General features: G+C 45.1%; 1 protein-coding gene across 1 annotated transcript in view; it reads left to right on the top strand.

Moving 5' to 3' along the window:
- The window catches only part of LOC139665934 (UPF0606 protein KIAA1549L-like), an 81,008-nt gene that overhangs the window by 23,335 nt on the left and 38,982 nt on the right, over window positions 1-18,691 (top strand). Inside the window, 5 exon segments of the mRNA XM_071544991.1 lie at window positions 9,273-10,028; window positions 11,292-12,077; window positions 12,257-12,372; window positions 16,384-16,606; window positions 17,879-18,012. Of these exon segments, the coding sequence (XP_071401092.1) occupies window positions 9,273-10,028; window positions 11,292-12,077; window positions 12,257-12,372; window positions 16,384-16,606; window positions 17,879-18,012 (2,015 nt within the window).

Genomic DNA, 18,691 nt, shown 5'->3' on the forward strand with positions numbered 1-18,691 from the left:
TTCTGTCTTAAGGTGGATTTCCCCGCTGATAACTTCCCTCAGTCTGCTCCCCTCTCATTCTGCTCTCTTATTCTCTCTGATGAAGATCCAGCTTCTCGTACTACATCATCCTCCCGTCCAAAACGCTTTAAAGCGAGCGGCGGCGGCATCTCTGACAGTACAAAACCATATTTGTCTCATGCTTCGTTGCCGTTGGCTCACAGCATTGTAACACACGCTAAATTGTTCGGCTAGATCAACAAACAGGCTTAGAGAGAGTTCTGCATATTCAAACATCGACAAAATCAAAGCCAGGAGGTTTTGATGCGACGTGGAACGAAAACGGGCCATAGTAGTAGTTTTCAGAGATTTCTGTTGCGTTGTCTGGCTTGAAACCTGGACTGTCCTGTTGAAATGGGGACATCTGGTCTCCTAATTCTACCTGTGTTTGTCTTTTTTTGTTAGTTGGCAGCACAGATGACGCCCCTAATTGTTTCCACTTGAGCGATCTGATCTGTTATGAACTTGTGTAGTCCTTTGTGGCCCAAGTTGGGTACATTTTGAATACTTTCTTGGTATTTTATAACAGTGCATAGTGCAGAGTCACAGTAAAGAGAGAAGACAGAGACAAAGATCCTAATAAGCACCTGGCATCCACGTTGTCACAGTTTCTATCAAGATAAATCGAGTACATCTCAAAATAGGTGAGTCATTTTTTTCATTCATGGGAATTCATTCATTGCGTGGTCCTGTAGTCTAGATTGAGGAAGAGTGAAGAGTACAGTTCAGATGTTTGTGTTGAGTCTGAGCCTGTTGAGTATCACTTGAGCAACAGACATTAATATTTTAACAATATCGGTGACTCATGCTAGTGTTAATCACGTCCATATCATACCCAGTGATGTTATTTTAACGCGTATGACCTGTTTTCCCGTGTGTAGTCCTCTTCTGTATGTGGGTTTTGTTGCCTGTAAAGTGTCTAAAGTGAGTCAAGGAGATAAATATGAAGCCGTGGCTGGCTGTGTGTCAGCCTGTAGTGAGAGTGAAGCTGTCTGGTACTGGGCTGGGGCCAATTGAGATCCAGTGAGCCATCACACCAAACACTGACAAAGGCCCAGTAAACTGATACACCGGCTCTTTTCATCATGTAGTGTCGGAGCACAGAATGGTGTGTGGCCGGTTGTAAAGAAAACCTGTACTGTAGCACATTGCTTTGTGTATTGCCTTTATATTTCTTTTGAGCCCAGATATCCAGTTTGCCATGAATTGATATTGTCTAGTCCACCTGTTCCATACATTGTGGAGCTGGTGTGGCGCTCTCGTTTCATCCATTGTGTTGTGTTGTGCTGTTGATCCTCCTCACTGTAAGCAGTAGAGCAAAAAAGTATGTAGTAAGTAGTATGTAGTCAGCTTTTCAGTACAAAAATTTTTTAATTTCACCATTGATGCCTGTGCATTTTTCTCATTTACCAATCCATTTTCAGTGAGTCGGCTTGATCTTAGGGGCAATAAAAAAAAAAATCCATTGTCTTTTGTGTGCTAAAGCATAAAAAGGCAACATTGGAGGAATGAGGGTTTTTCAGGACACTGGTAATTGCATATGGTACCAAGTTTGCAGTGACCTGAAGTGGCTTCAGAGCTCATGGAAGAGTGGGCAGTTTGATGTGGGCCATTCAGTAGGGGGCCCGGGCCCGCTGAGAGCCACTGGCCCGTCACATCAAACAGAGAGCCACACTGACCCGGGTCTACATGTGATCCACAGCTGACACTGGCTTACATTCCATTAGTTTCACTTTCAGTCACTGCTCAGTTATTCTTAACAGTCGTCCTCAAGTGTTTTATATATAGTAGTTTTTGGCACAGAGGTGACCAGGATACACACCTGTGATATCACAAATACACAATATATGGTTGTATAGGTTTATATAGGTTGTCTATGTATTGCTATTGGACAGGAAAGTTAAGCAGATAACTTTCAAAGTTTACATAAAGTATTATATCTTCTTTTTTTAACTAAGCCATCACATCTAACAGAATTCCACACAACAATAAAATATGATCTCCACATCTAAAATGCAGGCTTACTTTTATTTATTCTTTTTATGGACTGGGTAATGCCTGTTGTATTTTACATGAAAACAGCCCTTTGCTGTGTTTCGTCTTTTTTTGCCCTTGTTTTCGCCGCGCCGGGTAATCCTTGTAATTCCCCAGCAATCATAATTTTATTATGACAGATTCATAAACAATTTACGGGGCCATTTTTTCATTTATCCCTGAACTGTTGCCACGGCGCGTTGTGTTAAACCCTCGCGCGCTCTCGTCCCGCCGTCCAAAATAACGTCTGATGCCGGCTCTTATCGTAAGCCGCGTAAAGTGCAGGGCTCTGATGTGGCCGTGGGTTGGCCTTTATCTGATTTAGCCCTCTGTAAAGCAGTGCGGGTGCCTGCGATCATATGTTTTACTCTGCCTGATTGGAGGCCAGAAACTATTTTTCTGCCTCTGCTGGGGAATACAGTTCCACCCAATGCTCTTCTAGTGTATTCTGTTCAAAAACCCGTGGAAAACTAAATGAAAACTCTTGTTGTTTGCTTCATTCTGTCAGTACAAACTGTCTCAGTCCATAAAGTCTTTGTCAGGGTAATTTCATCTGTATTTATTAAATTAAATCCATTAATATTGTGCTCTGTTCAGTTGCAAAGTTGGAAGCCGGTGCGTGAAATTGACATGGTGTTTGTTTTGATGACATGATAGCAGCCCCTTTACAGCTGTACTGCGGGTCGATCGCGAGAGACGGGACAGACGTCACGTAAGCACAGAACACTCCGTTTCCTCCTTTATCTATGGTAATGGTTGCCTCGGCGACAGCATCCCTGCGGTTGCCGTGGAGACCCGGCAGCAGAAGCGGCCGTGCTGTCACGTTGAATGGGGCCGTTGATTTACAGGTTACCTCAGATAGGTTCGGTCTACTTCTCTGCGTTGCTCCCTTTTGTCTCCTGGCTGGCTCGGCGTTTGGATGGGATTAGCTTGTTGTTCTGTGTGTGGAGGGAAGACATTTTGTATTGTGAGGAGTAGAAGTGAGCCTAGTAAGTTTCTTTAACCTAATGTAGCTTGCTCTTTGAGGTTTAGAATATCAGACTCCCTTCTCTTCTCTTCTCTTCTCTTCTCTAGCTGCTCCTCTCTGATTTGAAGGAGATTATCAAAGCCGTGTTACTTCTTGTGGAATTTCAAACAGCTCTCAAACTTGAAATAGGGTGGTAGCTCGAGTTGGACTCCAAACCAAAATTTCCTGCTCTCCCCATCACTGCAAAAACATTCTCAGGGAAACTACCTAGGCAAACATGGGAGCAGATCCAGTGCATTAATTTCAACTCAGTCAGGAAAAGTTTGATGTTGATTTCTAACACAATTAGCATCATGTTTTTCAGTGGGTTTTTTTTTTGTATTTTTGCAAAAAAACGGTACAAAGCTTGTACCGTCTAACCAATATTTCTATCTTTGGGAAAAACATATCCAGTGTTGGAACCTGATTAACTATGCATATTGTCGACCAATCAGAACATTCATTAAAACCTGGGTGTAGGTGACATCATTTACACCAGAAGTAGATTGGAATGCAAAATCTGTTTGATTCTGTTGACACCCAGAGGGAGCATTTTTCAAATTTCCACAATGCTGACAGTTATAATAATTTGCGTAATTTTACATTAACAAGTTCTTTGTTAAATTATACCATGACATTGAGAAATGCCGTTCTCATTGCACCGGACCTTTAAAAATAATTCTGCATGCCTAATGTGACAGTAGACCAAATACCTATCCAGAATTTTTGCTGAATTCAGTTTCACTTGAGGGCATTTCCTTCCTGAAAAATAGCAAGTGGGCAATTTTATGACTTAGGTAATCATATTTCATAAAATGAACAGAGATGGAATGCATTTTCACTGACTGAAATCATGAACATGTGCTGACATACGAACATAATTAACAACAACAGTGGCTTAAAGTAGGAAAAGTGGCATGTCAGGCTATATTATAAATTACACACTGCTCTAATAACTTTCCCTCAGGCTTAGTGTGCTGCAATGACAAAAGGGCAGAAGCTCCACTGAAATATCCATGTGTGGATATGTTGCACTGTTTATCCGCTAATTAAATATGAAGTGTCTCATTCTATATGCACTAAATGTTTATATGCATAGTTAATAGACCAGAATCTTCCATTTAGATGGGCCTGATCAAATGTGAAGTGTGGTAGATAACTGGTAAAAAGAGTGGTTGTTAATTTGTTGTTTCTGCAGAGACATGCCTGAGGACAGTATGAATGCTCTCAGCTGTTGTATGTATGTGTGTGTGTGTGTGTGTGTGTGTGTGTGTGTGTGTGTGTGTGCATGTGCGTGTGCGTGTGCGTGCCCCTTTCAAACGAGAGAAAGGGTGCTATCGAGTAGAAATCAGTGTAACAGAGATGGTGATGTAACCCTTAGCCTATCACATTCATTCCATCTGCCCATCCATCCATCATCCATCCATCCATCCATCCATCCATCCATCCATCAGCTTGCTCCCATGGGTCCTGGCTGATATTTGGTGCTCTTCCTCACACAGACAGATGGACACTATGGGTCATTCCAATGCTGTCACACCCTGTCAAAGCAACAATACTTGGGTTACACTGATCTGTTGGCAAAGAGGGAAACGGATGAATGCCAAGGGCTACACCACGGAAAATAAAGATGAAAAGTCACATCTAGTAGACATTACATCCATCCATCTATCTTTCTGACCATCCTCCATCCCTCCGTTCTTCAATCCATCCAAAGTATTTCCTGCTCTCGCCTACGCACCGACAGATGGATGCCGCGAATAGTTCCAGGAAACGGTTACATGTCCGTCCTGTTGGACGGCCTCACTCCATTGGACAAATCTATTGGCTTGGGACCGTCCGTACTCCCACTGAGTCTCGTACCGTATCCAGTATACCGGAGTTCTGGCTCCCTACCAGCGCTCCCACTCGAACCGCAGAGCTTTTATTTAAAGCTTTAATGGGAAAAATATTCACTCATTCAAACACTTTGGTACAGAAGAACAATCAGATTGTTCTGCGCTTCCCTACTGACTTCCATTCTGCATTTGGTTTGATGGTATGGCCGTTAATTTCTGGTCAAGCTTCAATTTTCATTCTTTATTTATTCTTTAATTTCCCTCACCTCAAAGTTCACCACAAACACGGGTGTAAAAATACACCCGTCTTATCAGCCTAAATCACTAAGTGGGGTTGCAACAGAGAAGAGTGTCCCATCCCTACTAGGCTATTTGCCCAAATGAAATTCTTGGTATGGTCACTTCTCCACCCACGGGAAGTAACAAATCCAAACTTCAGAGTGAAATCCAAAGTGTCTCCTAAACAGCAGTGAGTAGCACTCCGTCCAGAGAAAGCTGGATTCACCAACATTAGATCTTTTCCTTTTCGTCTCCCTGGTATTTTTGGTATAAGTGAGTTTGTATAGTTTACTGATGTCACAAGATTTCTGGGTATTGAAGTTCAAATTTGGAGCCACCACATGAAAGTTGAAATTCAGAATTAAAGCTGCACTCGGCAACTCCTGCTTTTTTTTTTTGAAAGTTTGAAGGACTTCATTACTCATAAATCATGTAATGTGAGGTCAGTAATCTCTGCACTCGTTGGATGTAAATTTTTCATTAGTTGCTTGTAGGGGTGCAGGTCCCTCTTTTGATTTAGACTGGGAGAAAATCTTGCCTTGTGCAGCTCTAAGGTGGGGATTAAGACTTACATTATCTTTGACCTGGCCTTTTTAATATTTTTTTTAATTAAAACATGCCACCAGGTGGCCATTTGGCAGAGCCAGCCCACCAGACTCCCCCTCCTCACTTCTTCCCTCTGAGCTTCACTGGACTGAGGACCAGTTGGCTTCGTACCATTCTCACACTTCCTACCCACCTGTCCTGCCCACAGGCAGGAGGGTTGCATGGATCAACTTCACTTTGGCCCACAGTACCACCATGCAGGTCCAAAGCGGGCATACTGTATGTGCTTGCAAAGGCGTGGGTCTTAACCATAGGCATGTACCACTATAGTATCACGGGCACCTGGGAGTGGCCAATCCGAATGGTCGGAGAGAGCTTGTACTGACCTGGCAGGGCTATACAGAGTTGTGCTGGCATCTGCAGAGATTCAGCGAGCCATCGGCGGACGCAGTGCCAGCTGGCAAGGCAGTACGGTCAATACATAGCTTGGCACTGGTCTAAAGCCTTGTAAATGGTCAGTAGCTCTTTGTGCACCAATTCCATGCGATGATTCTCATAATCAGCCTGTAAGCTGAATGGTCTCACACGAAAATAAGCAAAAACATTTCTGTGTGCTTTGTACGAATAGATAAAGCAGGTCAGGCAGTCTGCTCTCATCCACGTTTATCCATCTTTAATCCAGACTTTCTGTTCTACCAGGTCACCCATCTATCCAACCATCCATCCATCCAACAATCCATCCACCCATCCATCCATCAATCCATCCCTCCACCCGTCCTCCCTGTCCATATTTGTTCTCAGTGGAGGTTCTTCTTTCCTGGTGTTTTGTCAGAGGTCTGATGGTAGAATCCCATATGCTGCTCTCAGCTAGAGCAGGTGGCTAACTGTTGGAGGAGAAAACACTCAAAACACTGCTAACAGTTATGCACATGGTACCATTCCTTCTATCCATCCCTCCATCCATTGATCCCTCCAGTCATGCGTTCATCCATACACTCATCCATCCATTCGTCCATTCAAACAAATTGATTTCTGATAGCCATCAACACATAAGCTCCGCTCTCGGAAAAACAAATGGGAGGTCCTATGATCAACTGAGTTATATTGTTATTATTACAGAATGGCTTTATACTGGCTCAGATGCTACAGCAATGAAGCCAACTGCAAGAAGAGGCAGATACACTGAGAACAAAGAATTACTGGTACATGCTCTTTAGATCTAAATGTAAAGAAGAATTACTCATTTTCATCACTTACTTTCAATGAGGGGCTCAATATCCTGTTGATTCTCATGGGGAAATAACAGTGGTAGGTGGATGGGTGATTGATATGTAGTAACTGACATTTCAAGACAGTATTTCCATCGTAGCAACAGTCATTTCCATGAGGGAGTTTGTGGTTGGACCACACATATGCTGTTTGCTGTGTGAGCAGGTGTCTCTGTCTGTGGGTGAGAGGTCCACACTGTGTCCATGGTTTCAGGATATGGATATGGAAACGCTGCTACACCACACAACAAACTGTCCTCAGGACCAGTGCTTATGTTAACAAGAAGGATGCTATCTACTTTTATCCCCCTTTCGAGTCGCCATCTGCTTACAGCAAGCATGGAAACGCTGCTATTACACGTTGAAATGCTAGTAGTGGTTCTGGATGAGAGGAATCACAGCGAAAAGAAAGGCGATATTTCAGTCGAGTTTAACGAGCATGTTGCTCCCCCCTATGGTGCCAATGTAATCACTCCTGCCACTTCTAGCTTTATCTCTTCTTCCACTCTCAAAATGATTGATTGAGCTCTTGATCCAAGCACTAACACATAAAGTAGAGCTTAAAAAAAGTTCACATTTTAATTGTCATCGGATTAATGTCTCCTTTTAATGATCCTTATGATGTGACACCCTATAATAAGGAATGGATTGCTCGGTGGTTGTAGTTAATAGGAGGGGGTGGTTGAATTGCTTTATACTAGGTTTCCAGAGGATACAGTTAAGCCCAGTGCTGGTTTTATAAAGCCTTCCTTGCTTAGAAACGCTGTCTTTTAATTAACCAATCCTCCGTGGAGACATAGGGAGCGTGGGAAGTGTGCGATACACACACACACATATGCATATGCGGGCAGATATGAGCGCTTAGGAGTGTGCGCGTGCATAAAAAATACATACATACTCTGTCCAGCACTTGCCCCTGCTCTCTTGATCTCTTATGCCAGGAACAGAGGCAATTCAAAGTCAGCCTGGACCAAAGCCAAAGCTTTCTTCCAGTCCTTTTAGCTGCAGAACAAATGAGCAGATGCAATAAACTGTGTCACCCAGCCAGACAGTCAGACAGTCAGACAGTCAGACGGTCAGCCTTGCTGTTCCCCATCTTTCAATTCCACTAAGGCAAGGTGCCTTTGAGACTGAATGTATTAGGCAGGATAATCGCCTCAGGCTGCCAAACCACAGGGCTTTGTTGAGGCTATAGACAAGAACACAGAATTAGAGTTCATAGAATGGAGATAACGCGTATTGAAGTGAATGCTGAAGCTTAGCTTAGATTGGCAGCTGTCTTTGCTGGTTCATTCCACATAAACCAAGCATCTGAACCGTTCAGTGTTGAAAGTTGAACATTGAAAAATTACTCTCTAACAGTGTCTTCCCTTCAAAATTCAATATTACAATTTGGTCTTATTGATGTTAGTCGGGTCAATCAGCCATATTTGATGTATCGGTCCCCATTTTTACAGTCTGGGTGGTTGTGTATGTTCTAGGAATAATATATCCATGGGCTAGCTTGGCTAACCTAACAGATCAGATTAGTATGTGTGAAATCACAGCTGATTAGGGTGTGTGTGTATGTGTATGTGTGTGTGTGTGCCCTATTTTGTGCACTCTGGAACATCTAAATTAATTCCCTATGCTTTATCCTCTAAAAACATAAGTGACCTACTTTACACATTATTACTATTTTTCCACAGTCGCAGTTTTAGAGTTCTTTATCCCTTTGGATAAGTGTGTGTGTGAGTGAGTGAGAGAGAGAGAGAGAGACAGAGAGAGAATGTGTATGTGTGTATTTGCGAGAGGAGCAGGACAAATGTGTGCATCCTCACATGCTGATGGGTGTGTGTGAGTAGGCGGCTGGGCGCAGAGCTACAGTTTTAAATCTCCTGACGGTGGCACAGTTGTTATGGTGGCATTATGAGGACTAATGACTTCAGCACTCCAGCAATGGCAGCTGTGTGCCATTGTGTGTGTGTGTGCATGTAAGTGACTGCATGTGTGTGTATGGAAGGCCAGATGATAGATGAGTACCCAAGAGCCAAAACAGAAGTCATTGTGAAGCCTGTGGGACCGATGAGTCAAAGACTGCTTAGAATATTGCCCCTGCCCCTGCTCCTAATTAAACCGTTTTCTCTTTCTCTTTCGCTTTTGTCCATCTCCCTCTCCTTCTCTCTCTCTCTCTCTCTCTCTCTCTCTCTCTTTCGCTCTCTCACTCTCTCTCTCTCACTCTCTCTTTCTCTATCCCTCTCTCTCTCTCTCTCATTTCTCCAGCTGAGGGAGGTCATCATGAGTCAACGAGGCAAGCTGCCTCGCCTCTGGACCCCGCGGTGCCCTCCAACCTCTCAGCCACCCCGGGGAGCGGAGGCAGAGCCGGGGCCGAGGACAAAGCGGAGGCCCGTCCGGAGGCGAGGGACGGGGACGACGCCGGGCCTGCGGCCGGAACCGGAGCTTGGCCCGAGGGCAAAGTGTTCGCCGAGGCCAGAACGGCGGTTTGGGCCGAAACCGAAGCCGGAGTCGGCGCCGGAACCGGGGGTAAAGTCTTCGCCGAGACCGGGATTATGACGGGAACCGGCGCCTGGGCCGAAGTCGGGGCCGAATGGAGGCCGGTGGACACAGAGGGGGTCGACCTGCCAAGCGTGCCCAGGGACCCGGCCGCCTGGCTGGGGCAGCAGAGGCTCCAGGCGCAGGGAGAGGGCCACAGAGAGCAGGCCGCCTTCTCCTCAGTCCTGACTATGCTGGCAGAGACAGCAGAGCTACAGGCACCAGCGGTGGGGAAACCAGTAGGACTGCTGTCTAAAGCTGCCTGGACCAAAAGCTCCTCTTCATCATCGTCCAAAGCCGCTTCCTCCTCCTCCTCCTCCTCTTTGCCAAAAGCATCCTCTTTACCTTCCTCCTCCTCCTCTTCTTCCTCCTCCTCTCCAGCCAATAACAGAGACAATCAGATAACAGGATCAGACTCCGTCTCTCTGGTTGCTGTTAGCAGCAACTCCTCCAGCAGCAACAGCAGCAACAGCAGCTCCAGCTCCAGTATGACCCAAGGTTAGAATAGTTCTATGATCTATGTTCTATTTTCACTTGCACTTTCACTTCAGTTTCAGAGTTTTAAGATGGGATCAGCTAGTAAAATTTTTCATAGCTTTTTATTTTCCCTTTAATTTTGTGTCGTTTAGTCTCAGTTTCCTTCATGCACCTCATTTCTGAATTCTATTTCTGCTTACTAAAACCCTTAATTATAATTTGAGTTAACAAATAAACACATTTTATATAGACAACGAGAAACCCCAGTACAGCTCCACACCATGGGATTTGTTTTGTTATTGTTGTCATTCTCATCATTGATAGCCATTGTCATCATCGTCATTTTCAGCATCACTATCATCATTGCCACCTTCATCATCATCATCATCATCATCATCATCATACTGTTGTTGTCATCATCTTCATCATATCGTTGTTATCATCATCATCTCCTCTTCCTCATCATCACCTTTATGTCCTGTCCCACTCCATGCCTCCATGCACCCATATCTCCCCACACCTCCAATATGGTGGTCAAAATTTAATGCAGTAAGTCTACTCTAACCTAAATTACTCTAATCTAACTTTGACATTTACCACATTTACTGATTTACTGTAGATCTTTTATCTCTTATCACAACACATCAGAAGACAACACATCTTTATGGGGTGACAGGTGGATCAGATTGAATGAGATCTGACATTACTGATTTCATCCCTCTTGTCAGCTCTGGCCTCCCTTACACCTGGCATTGCCATGCGTCTTGTGTCGGTATTTTGTGTCGATATGATTTAGATTGACAGTAAACACCTCATCTTTGCTCGTTCCCCATCCGTGAGTATCCTGACAATCCATTTCTGACAAGTATGTTATTAACCTGCTGCCCCTCGCCTGTTTCATTTGCGTGGTCCATCATGTTTGGATCCATTTGCGTAGTTGCTAAGTGGATTGAAGAGGCACTGCATTTACACTTTGGTGATAATGTGGGAAAATGTGTCTCTCTGAGGTGGATCGGGTGAACGAATCTTCAAGGCGCCTTGGGTGCATTTACACCAGGATTTTATCCGAACACAATCCCATCACCCAGGACGCATGTTAATGCCAGCTGCAAAAGGGAAGGGGGGTTCTATAGATTTTGTGTAAATTATGGGGGAAATCAAGATATTACCTGTCCATCATCCCCCTGGTTAAATCCCTCTCTGAGCATATGAGATTATTGTATTATCCCATGTTACATGCAGTAATATCCCTTGACGTTTTCCTCCCTGCAGAGGAGTCGGTGAGCAGCCTGCCAGCCTGGGATCTCCCCACCGTCCCGGAGTCTCTTCTGTCCACCGTGGGCGACCACGACGTCACGCTTCCCGCCAACGTCACCAGCCCTTTCTCCACCCACCAGTGGAACACCACCGTGCCGGCGCGCACCGGAAACACCTCGCGGCACGAGCCCACGTCGCCCACCGCCACACGCCCGTCTCCATCGCCCCCCACCACCACCTCGACACACGCTCTACCTTTATCCACCACGCCACCGGGACCCACCGCGTCGTCGCACACCCACGCCACCGGCCAGGACACTGTGACCGACGACAGCCTTCAGCTGACGACGGTAACCACGACAACGCCCTCAACGACCGCTCCGACTGTGACCGCCTCTACGATGACAACGCAGGCGGCGACCACTATGGGCGCTGTAACCATACCACCGACTACCACTGCTACCGCAACCACACAGCAAACTACCAGCCTCGAACCGACCACAGTGGCTACTACTGAGCCTACAACCACCACTACTACCACAACCACCACTACTACTACTACTGTTCCCCCCACCACCACCACCACCACAACTCTTCCTACCACCACCACAACTACCACACCTGCAACTACTACTACTACTACTACCACCACCACCACAACAGAGCTGCCCGCCACCACTTTGTTCATCCCGGTCCAAACCACGCCGCCTCCAACTACGACCACAGAACCTCCATCCAGTACCAGTGCAGAGGAGAGTCCTCTACCTTGCAACATCACCGAGAAGTACTGGGTCAGAACAGGTACCAGGACGTTTAGATTAAAGCTCCATAATTATGATGTTAATAGTGCTTATAAGTCAGTAAAAAATATACAGTCAATTGTAAATTATGAGCTGCAGCACCAGGATACTTATTGATCGGCTGAAAAGTTATAGACCCGGTGCCCCTGCATTTAGCTCTCTCTCTTTATCCCTGTGCAGTTCTGTCCATCCAGCTGCGTAGGAACCGTCTGGACCTGATCCTGAAGCAGAACCTGTCTAAAGGACTGAGCCACGCCCTGCAGAGAGCCCTCAATGACAGCAATGCCTTTGCACAGGTCAGTCAGTCTTGTCGGTTCATTTACTGTAAACACAGGCCAGTGGCTTGTAACCACACATCAGTGGCTATTAAGCACAGGTCAGTGGCTAGGAAACACACGGCAGTGGCAATTAAGCACAGGTCAGTAGCTAATAAACACAGGTCAGTAGCCTATAATCACAGCTCAGTGGCTAGTAAACACAAGTCAGTGGCTAATAAACACCGGTCAGTGGCTAGTAAACACGTCAGTGGATAGTAAACACAGATCAGTGGCTAGGAAACACACGCCAGTGGCAATTAAGCACAGGTCAGTGGCTAATAAACACAGGTCAGTGGCCTATAATCACTGGTCAGTGGCTAGTAAATACAGGTCAGTGGCCTACAATCACAGCTCAGTGGCTAGTAAACACAGGTCATTGGCTAGTAAACACAGGTCAGTGGCTAATAAACACAGGTCAGTGGCTAGTAAACACAGGTCAGTGGCTAGGAAACACACGCCAGTGGCAATTAAGCACAGATCAGTAGCTAATAAACACAGGTCAGTGGTCTATAATCACTGGTCAGTGGCTAGTAAACACAGGCCAGTGGCTAATAAACACAAGTCAGTGGCCTATAAGGACAGCTCAGTGGCTAGTAAACACAGGTCGGTGGCTTGTAGATGATTAGTTGAAATTTGAATTTGATTTAATTCTGGACTTGAGTAGATAGTTACCTCATCAGAAGCAGAGACAATTTGTCTTAAGGACAGAGCAACATCAGACAGGTTAAATGGTTTCCAGAATATTGGCTTACTTAGAGACTGGAAAAATCCAAGAGCATTTCCTAGAACAGACTATAACAGACTATTTTACCTTCTCATTCATTATTATACTCAGCATCGCTTCCAACATGTGTATATGCTCTTGATGTAAATTAGGACAGTGTGTAACCTACTTAATTGCATAGAGTAAAAGTGTCCCTCTATCTGATGCTAATGTGGGTTACATGTCTATAACGCTTTAATTTTGCCACGGTGCCGGCTCTTCATGTGTGCTAAGATATCCTATTCTGGAGTGTGTCATCTCGTTGCAATATTCATTCCTTCTCTCCTCCCACCCATTCACCTCATGAGGACTAATCCTCTGAATGGTGCTAGAGAGGAACGGAGTGAGGTGACTAATGCAGACGGCGTTTGAGTCTGAATAGAAATGACCTGTTGAATAGTCAATCGGTGTTTGCTTAGAGAGGCTATCACACACACGCACGCTCATGCTCTCTCACACACACACACACACACACACACACAAATGCTAATGCAAGATAAATAGAGAGTAAATTATTCTTTTGTTCTTTCCTGTATATGCACTACAGCAATGTAGTCAACTGATCTTTCTATTGTGCCGCTATCTGTGTATCGTTTTTGTCTGTGTCTGTTTTGATTTGTCCTTTTTGTTTTCTCTTTTTCAACCGCCGTCTCTTTCTCTCTCTCTCTCTCTCTTTCTTCTTCTTCTTCCTCTCCCTCTTGCTCTCTCTCACTTCTCAAGATTTCTCGCGTTGCTCCCCCTCACCTTCTCCCTCTCCCCTATCTGATTGCCACCTCAGTTTAAGCCTATCGATTTTCTGCCAACCTGCCCGTCTCGCCTGTCTGTTGGTCCGCCCGTGGTTACTGCCTGCCTCTCTATCTGTCCACCTGCCCCTCTTCATCTCCCTGTCTGTCTGTCTTCTGTCTTCATCCGACCGTTTTTTTTTCTATTTTTATCCATTTGTTTGTGAGCCTGCGCTGGGAGTGACTCAGTGTCTCTAAGCCCCGGTCCACTTTCATCATCCCCCCCCCCCCCCCCCCCCCCCCCCCTCTCTCCTCCTCCTCTCCTCCCGCTCCTCAGCTCTCCTCCTCTCCATCAGATATCATGGATTATTATTGGGCAATCTGGATCAGTCTAGTGAGACGCAGCAGCAGCAGCAACAACAGAGTATTCTATTGGCCAGAGCTTAAAAGCCATGATATTATGTAGGCAGCGTTTTGAGGCGGAGATGTGAGGCAGCAAATATTGGCTTCAGCAGGGACAGGGATTGTCAAACGGCATGAAATTAGTATGCAGTGTGTAATATGTTGCATCATTAAACAATGCGGTTTAGTCCATAATTGCTGACAAAATTGCCCAGTTTTATTGCTTTAAAACGTTGCCAAGGAGAGAGAAGCCACTGCCGAGGGGAAGGTCAGGTCTAGTTAGCTTTATTACTACATTATAACACTGCTGTTCAAACACACAGTCGACATCCAAAGGTGGAAATTACAAAAAAAATTGACAAAGATTTAATATTGGCTTCATCAGGGATACAAGTTTGCATGAATTGTCAACATTAAAATATATAATGATATCTGCAAAGGCCACCTTAGAGCCCATAGACCAATCTGACGGTAGTATTTAAAACACACACACACACACACACACACACACCTCGCTCTCACCTGGTGTAGGAGGCACCATAGGGTTCCAACCCCTTAAGGACATAAAATCCCATCTCACAGTCAGGAACATTACAGCATATTAAAGCATCTAAAGGAAATGAAATTCCCCATTCATTACACTTGGGTAAAGACTTTTAACGAGAAAGATCCAAAAGCCCCCTCTTTGTTTTCTAAGGAGATGCAAAACCCAGAGGTGGGTCGTGGGAAGACAACAACGGGCTGCTGAATTATACTTGGAAAAACTAAAGGACTAGAAAAGTTGCAGCAGTGGAAAGTAGTCTAAATAATGATGGCAGCTAGATTAGTTGCAAAAAAACTCACTTTTGTTGGCAAGGAGAAGAGAGGTGGGGTAGAGGCAATGAGGTAGAGAAGCAGGAAGAGGAATGGGATTTTTGGAGGAGAGGAGGGGAGGAGAGGAGAGGAGAGGAAGGGAGAGGAGAGCAGAGGAGAGGAGAGGAGAGGAGAGGAGAGGAAGGGAGAGGAGAGCAGAGGAGAGGAGAGGAGAGGAGAGGAAGGGAGAGGAGAGCAGAGGAGAGGAGAGGAAGGGCATAGCAACAACAGCAACAGCTGCTGAGAGCGGTCTGAAGGTAGAGGGTAGAGGAAAGTGGGCGGCGTGCAGTTCCAGAAATACAAGCCTTGACTCACCACCAATTGTTGTCTGTATGTGTTTTCAGGACACGGTTTGTCAGATTTATGACTGTTCAAGGCTACGGCTGAAATTTGCCCTCGAGGCAGATTCGGATTAAAAAAAAAAAAAAAAAGGATTATAAATATTCATAGAGTCTGATCTATTTGTATTCTAAAACCATAAATCAAGTACAACGAGCATTAGAAAAGGTGCTTACAAATGCTTTTACACCTCAGCTCTAATACCTGAACCGGTTTAAACCTTTGGTAGAATAGCATTGATTTGTTCCCTTCATATGTCTGGTTCTTTTTGCAGTGTGTGTGTGTGTGTGTGTGTGTGTGCTTTGGAATAAAAATAGCAATCCTGTGAATATACTTGCATCACCATGTCACACGCCTCAGGGTATACGTGTACAAGTAAAAATGACTGAAACTCAAACTCTCTTTTCTCTGTCAATTCAGTTTCCATTCAAGTTGGCATTACAAGATATAGTTATGTGTTGCCAAAGCATTCAGAGTGATCATAGGTCAATATTGCTATAACTACATACAATACAATCATCACTGTAATATTTTAGTATATACATAACAATCAACACAGCAAATGAAACCACCCTATAGTGTCTTATCTTTGTCAGTTCAAACCATTTCTCTGGAGAAATCTGGTATCAAAGTTTGGAATTTATTGAAATAAATCTTTCCTACGTTTGCATATTTAGGAGATTCAAATAAGAAATGCATCTCTGTTTATGTCTTGTTCAAATCACATCGTTTACCCAGCCTCTAATGTCGCGGCACCCAGGATTTGTGATGCCTGCCTCTTTCTATCTCGAGATTACGATCTGATAATCTGAGTCAATGTGGTGTCAAGCTGTTTTATTTTTGATGGCGTATTTTTTTTGTGGATGGGGGTCTTGTATTTAATGGAGTTTCTGAACGGTTTCTCTCACGCAGGTGGAGCGGGACGACTGCAGCCCCCATAACGTGACGCTGGCCTACTACGTGGCCAGCGGCAAAACCGTCTACATCTCCTCGGTGGTGGTGGAGGCCCTGAACGTCTACGGCTTCGACAAGCTGCTGTCGGACATCCGGCAGCACACGCCGCTGGTCAAGGCCGTGCTGGTTCCCGTGGCGACCTGGGTGCCCGCCCCCAGCATTCACCTGCAGCTCAAAACAGGTGATGAAACCCCCCCCGGTGGCAGTAGGCCAGATAAAGGAGGAGGCTGATATGAGTCATGAGACAACAAGGCTGGAACAACAATAACATAACAGGGTCACACACCAGATGATGTTCATATTAGAGGTGGAGCGTAAAAAGGATAAAGGGTAGCAGAGGTCAAAGATATGCGGAGAGGAAGGGAGAAGGTAATTTGAATATAACAGGGGAGGAAAGAGAGAGAAAAGGCAATGAGAGAAGCGGAAGGCTAGAGCCGAGACAAAATTAGAACATTCTGATTACTTATCTGCTCTCTTTTACTCTTCTCTGAAACCCGAAGTCCTATACAAACTCCCAAGACTGCAGAGCGAGGGCAAATTGCCCCATTCATTTAGTCGGCGTCTTATTACCCGAGAAAATCTGATTTGTGCGCACACACACACACACACACACACACATCCAAACCAGGCCTTGCGGGAACAAGGGACAGAATAAAAATTCATGCTGCACCAGTGTTTACATTTGACTCAACTCTCTACACAGACGTTGGCAGATTTTGTATTGCGGATATTGAATCACATTTGTAACTCTGTGTACACCTGTGCCATGTACTCAACTTTTTGCCGCAATACCAATTGAATTACATGGTGTACCGTATACTATATTACTTTTGGCATATATGTTGAACTTGGACGACCCCTCCACATTGCAAGGGCGCATTGGTATGAATTAGGCCCTTGATGCAAAAAGAAAAGCACATCCAAGCTCATAAATCCTAAATATACGAGGCAAATTATGAGCCGGAACCCAGTTTGCGTTGCATTTCCAACTGGGTCAACAGTGCGTATGTGTTGTGGACTAGCAAACGATGTGCAGTCTGTTTTGCCTTCCTTTCGGAGACGCAGCTCGCACCCATAAGCAACCGCAGCCTTTGAATTTAGGTCAGAATATTGTTCCACCTCTCCTCTCCCGGTCCTTTTAAGAGGGGAGCGGCGGCATAAAAACATCCTTTGTGTTGGACAGCAACTCTTTTAGCGGTGCTCATTGTAGACAGTGAGGATGAGCTTCAGTTGCTTTGTCCCACTGGTTGGGTTTAGCGGTCACACAGACAACATCTACCCCACAGCATGACGCTCATTTACACCAGAAACCCAGCCAAGAGTCCACACACCAGCAAGATGAAGTCGTTTCTTGTACACAGTGTCTCTTTCTCCCTCTCTTCCCCAGTGCTTTGCTTTGAAAACAGATACTAACTGTTACTAAAAATCATTTCCCATCTCCTTCCCCTCCAAGTGTTGAGGTTCGTCGGCCCGACCGACAACATCTACTCCTGCAGCTTCGCCCAGATGCTGGAGCAGAGGCTGGAGAACGCCTTCGAAGAGGCCCAGGACAAAGTGCTGGAGACCTACAACCGGCTAACCGTCGAGGTACGTGTGTCTATTTTTAGCGCAAAACGCAGACAGTAAAGTGTGTCATATATGCATATCGCATGCTAATCGGGGCTCCGTGGATAACGCGGCCCCCGAGGCAAAATTTTTGGACACCTAACGCTACACCCAGACTCACCGCTGAGGTACTTTATGCGTTTATGAGAAGTGTAGACACAAGCTGCAGAATATGTTTACTGCATATGTAGTATATATTTTGATGACATTCATGACTTTCCTTTATGGCGACGCTTTTCAAACCTGTATAAACTCATAGCAGACTCTCTTCATATCCCTTCTGCTTTTGCAATCCTGAGATATTTCTGCGCGCTCCTCCGAAAAACTCCTCACGTTCTTTGGAGTAAACAGACAGGAGATAGAATTTTCCACCGTGGATAGTCCAATCAAAGCGCTTTTCAGCAAGCGGATCATTGCCGCTTTGCAATTCGACTCGCAATCAGCACACATTCGCTGCAAATTAGCACAGAAAACAGAAAAATTGCTGTGGAACTTCTCAGCGAAAGGTCACATAAATCAAGCCGTTTTGGGAGCAATTATCACTTAAAGGCAGCAGGGGCCACATAATGTTTTATTACCAAAGCTCATATATCTGTGGTGCGATTTTATGCTTAAGCTCTCTCTCTCTCTCTCTCTCTCTCTGGCTGTCAAGGTACTCTCA

This window comes from Centroberyx affinis, unplaced genomic scaffold (genome assembly GCF_046629955.1).
Source record: "Centroberyx affinis isolate AG114_WGS23_722 - 3 ecotype Tasmania unplaced genomic scaffold, CSIRO-AGI_Caff_v1 ptg004742l_1, whole genome shotgun sequence".
Lineage (NCBI taxonomy): Eukaryota > Metazoa > Chordata > Actinopteri > Beryciformes > Berycidae > Centroberyx > Centroberyx affinis.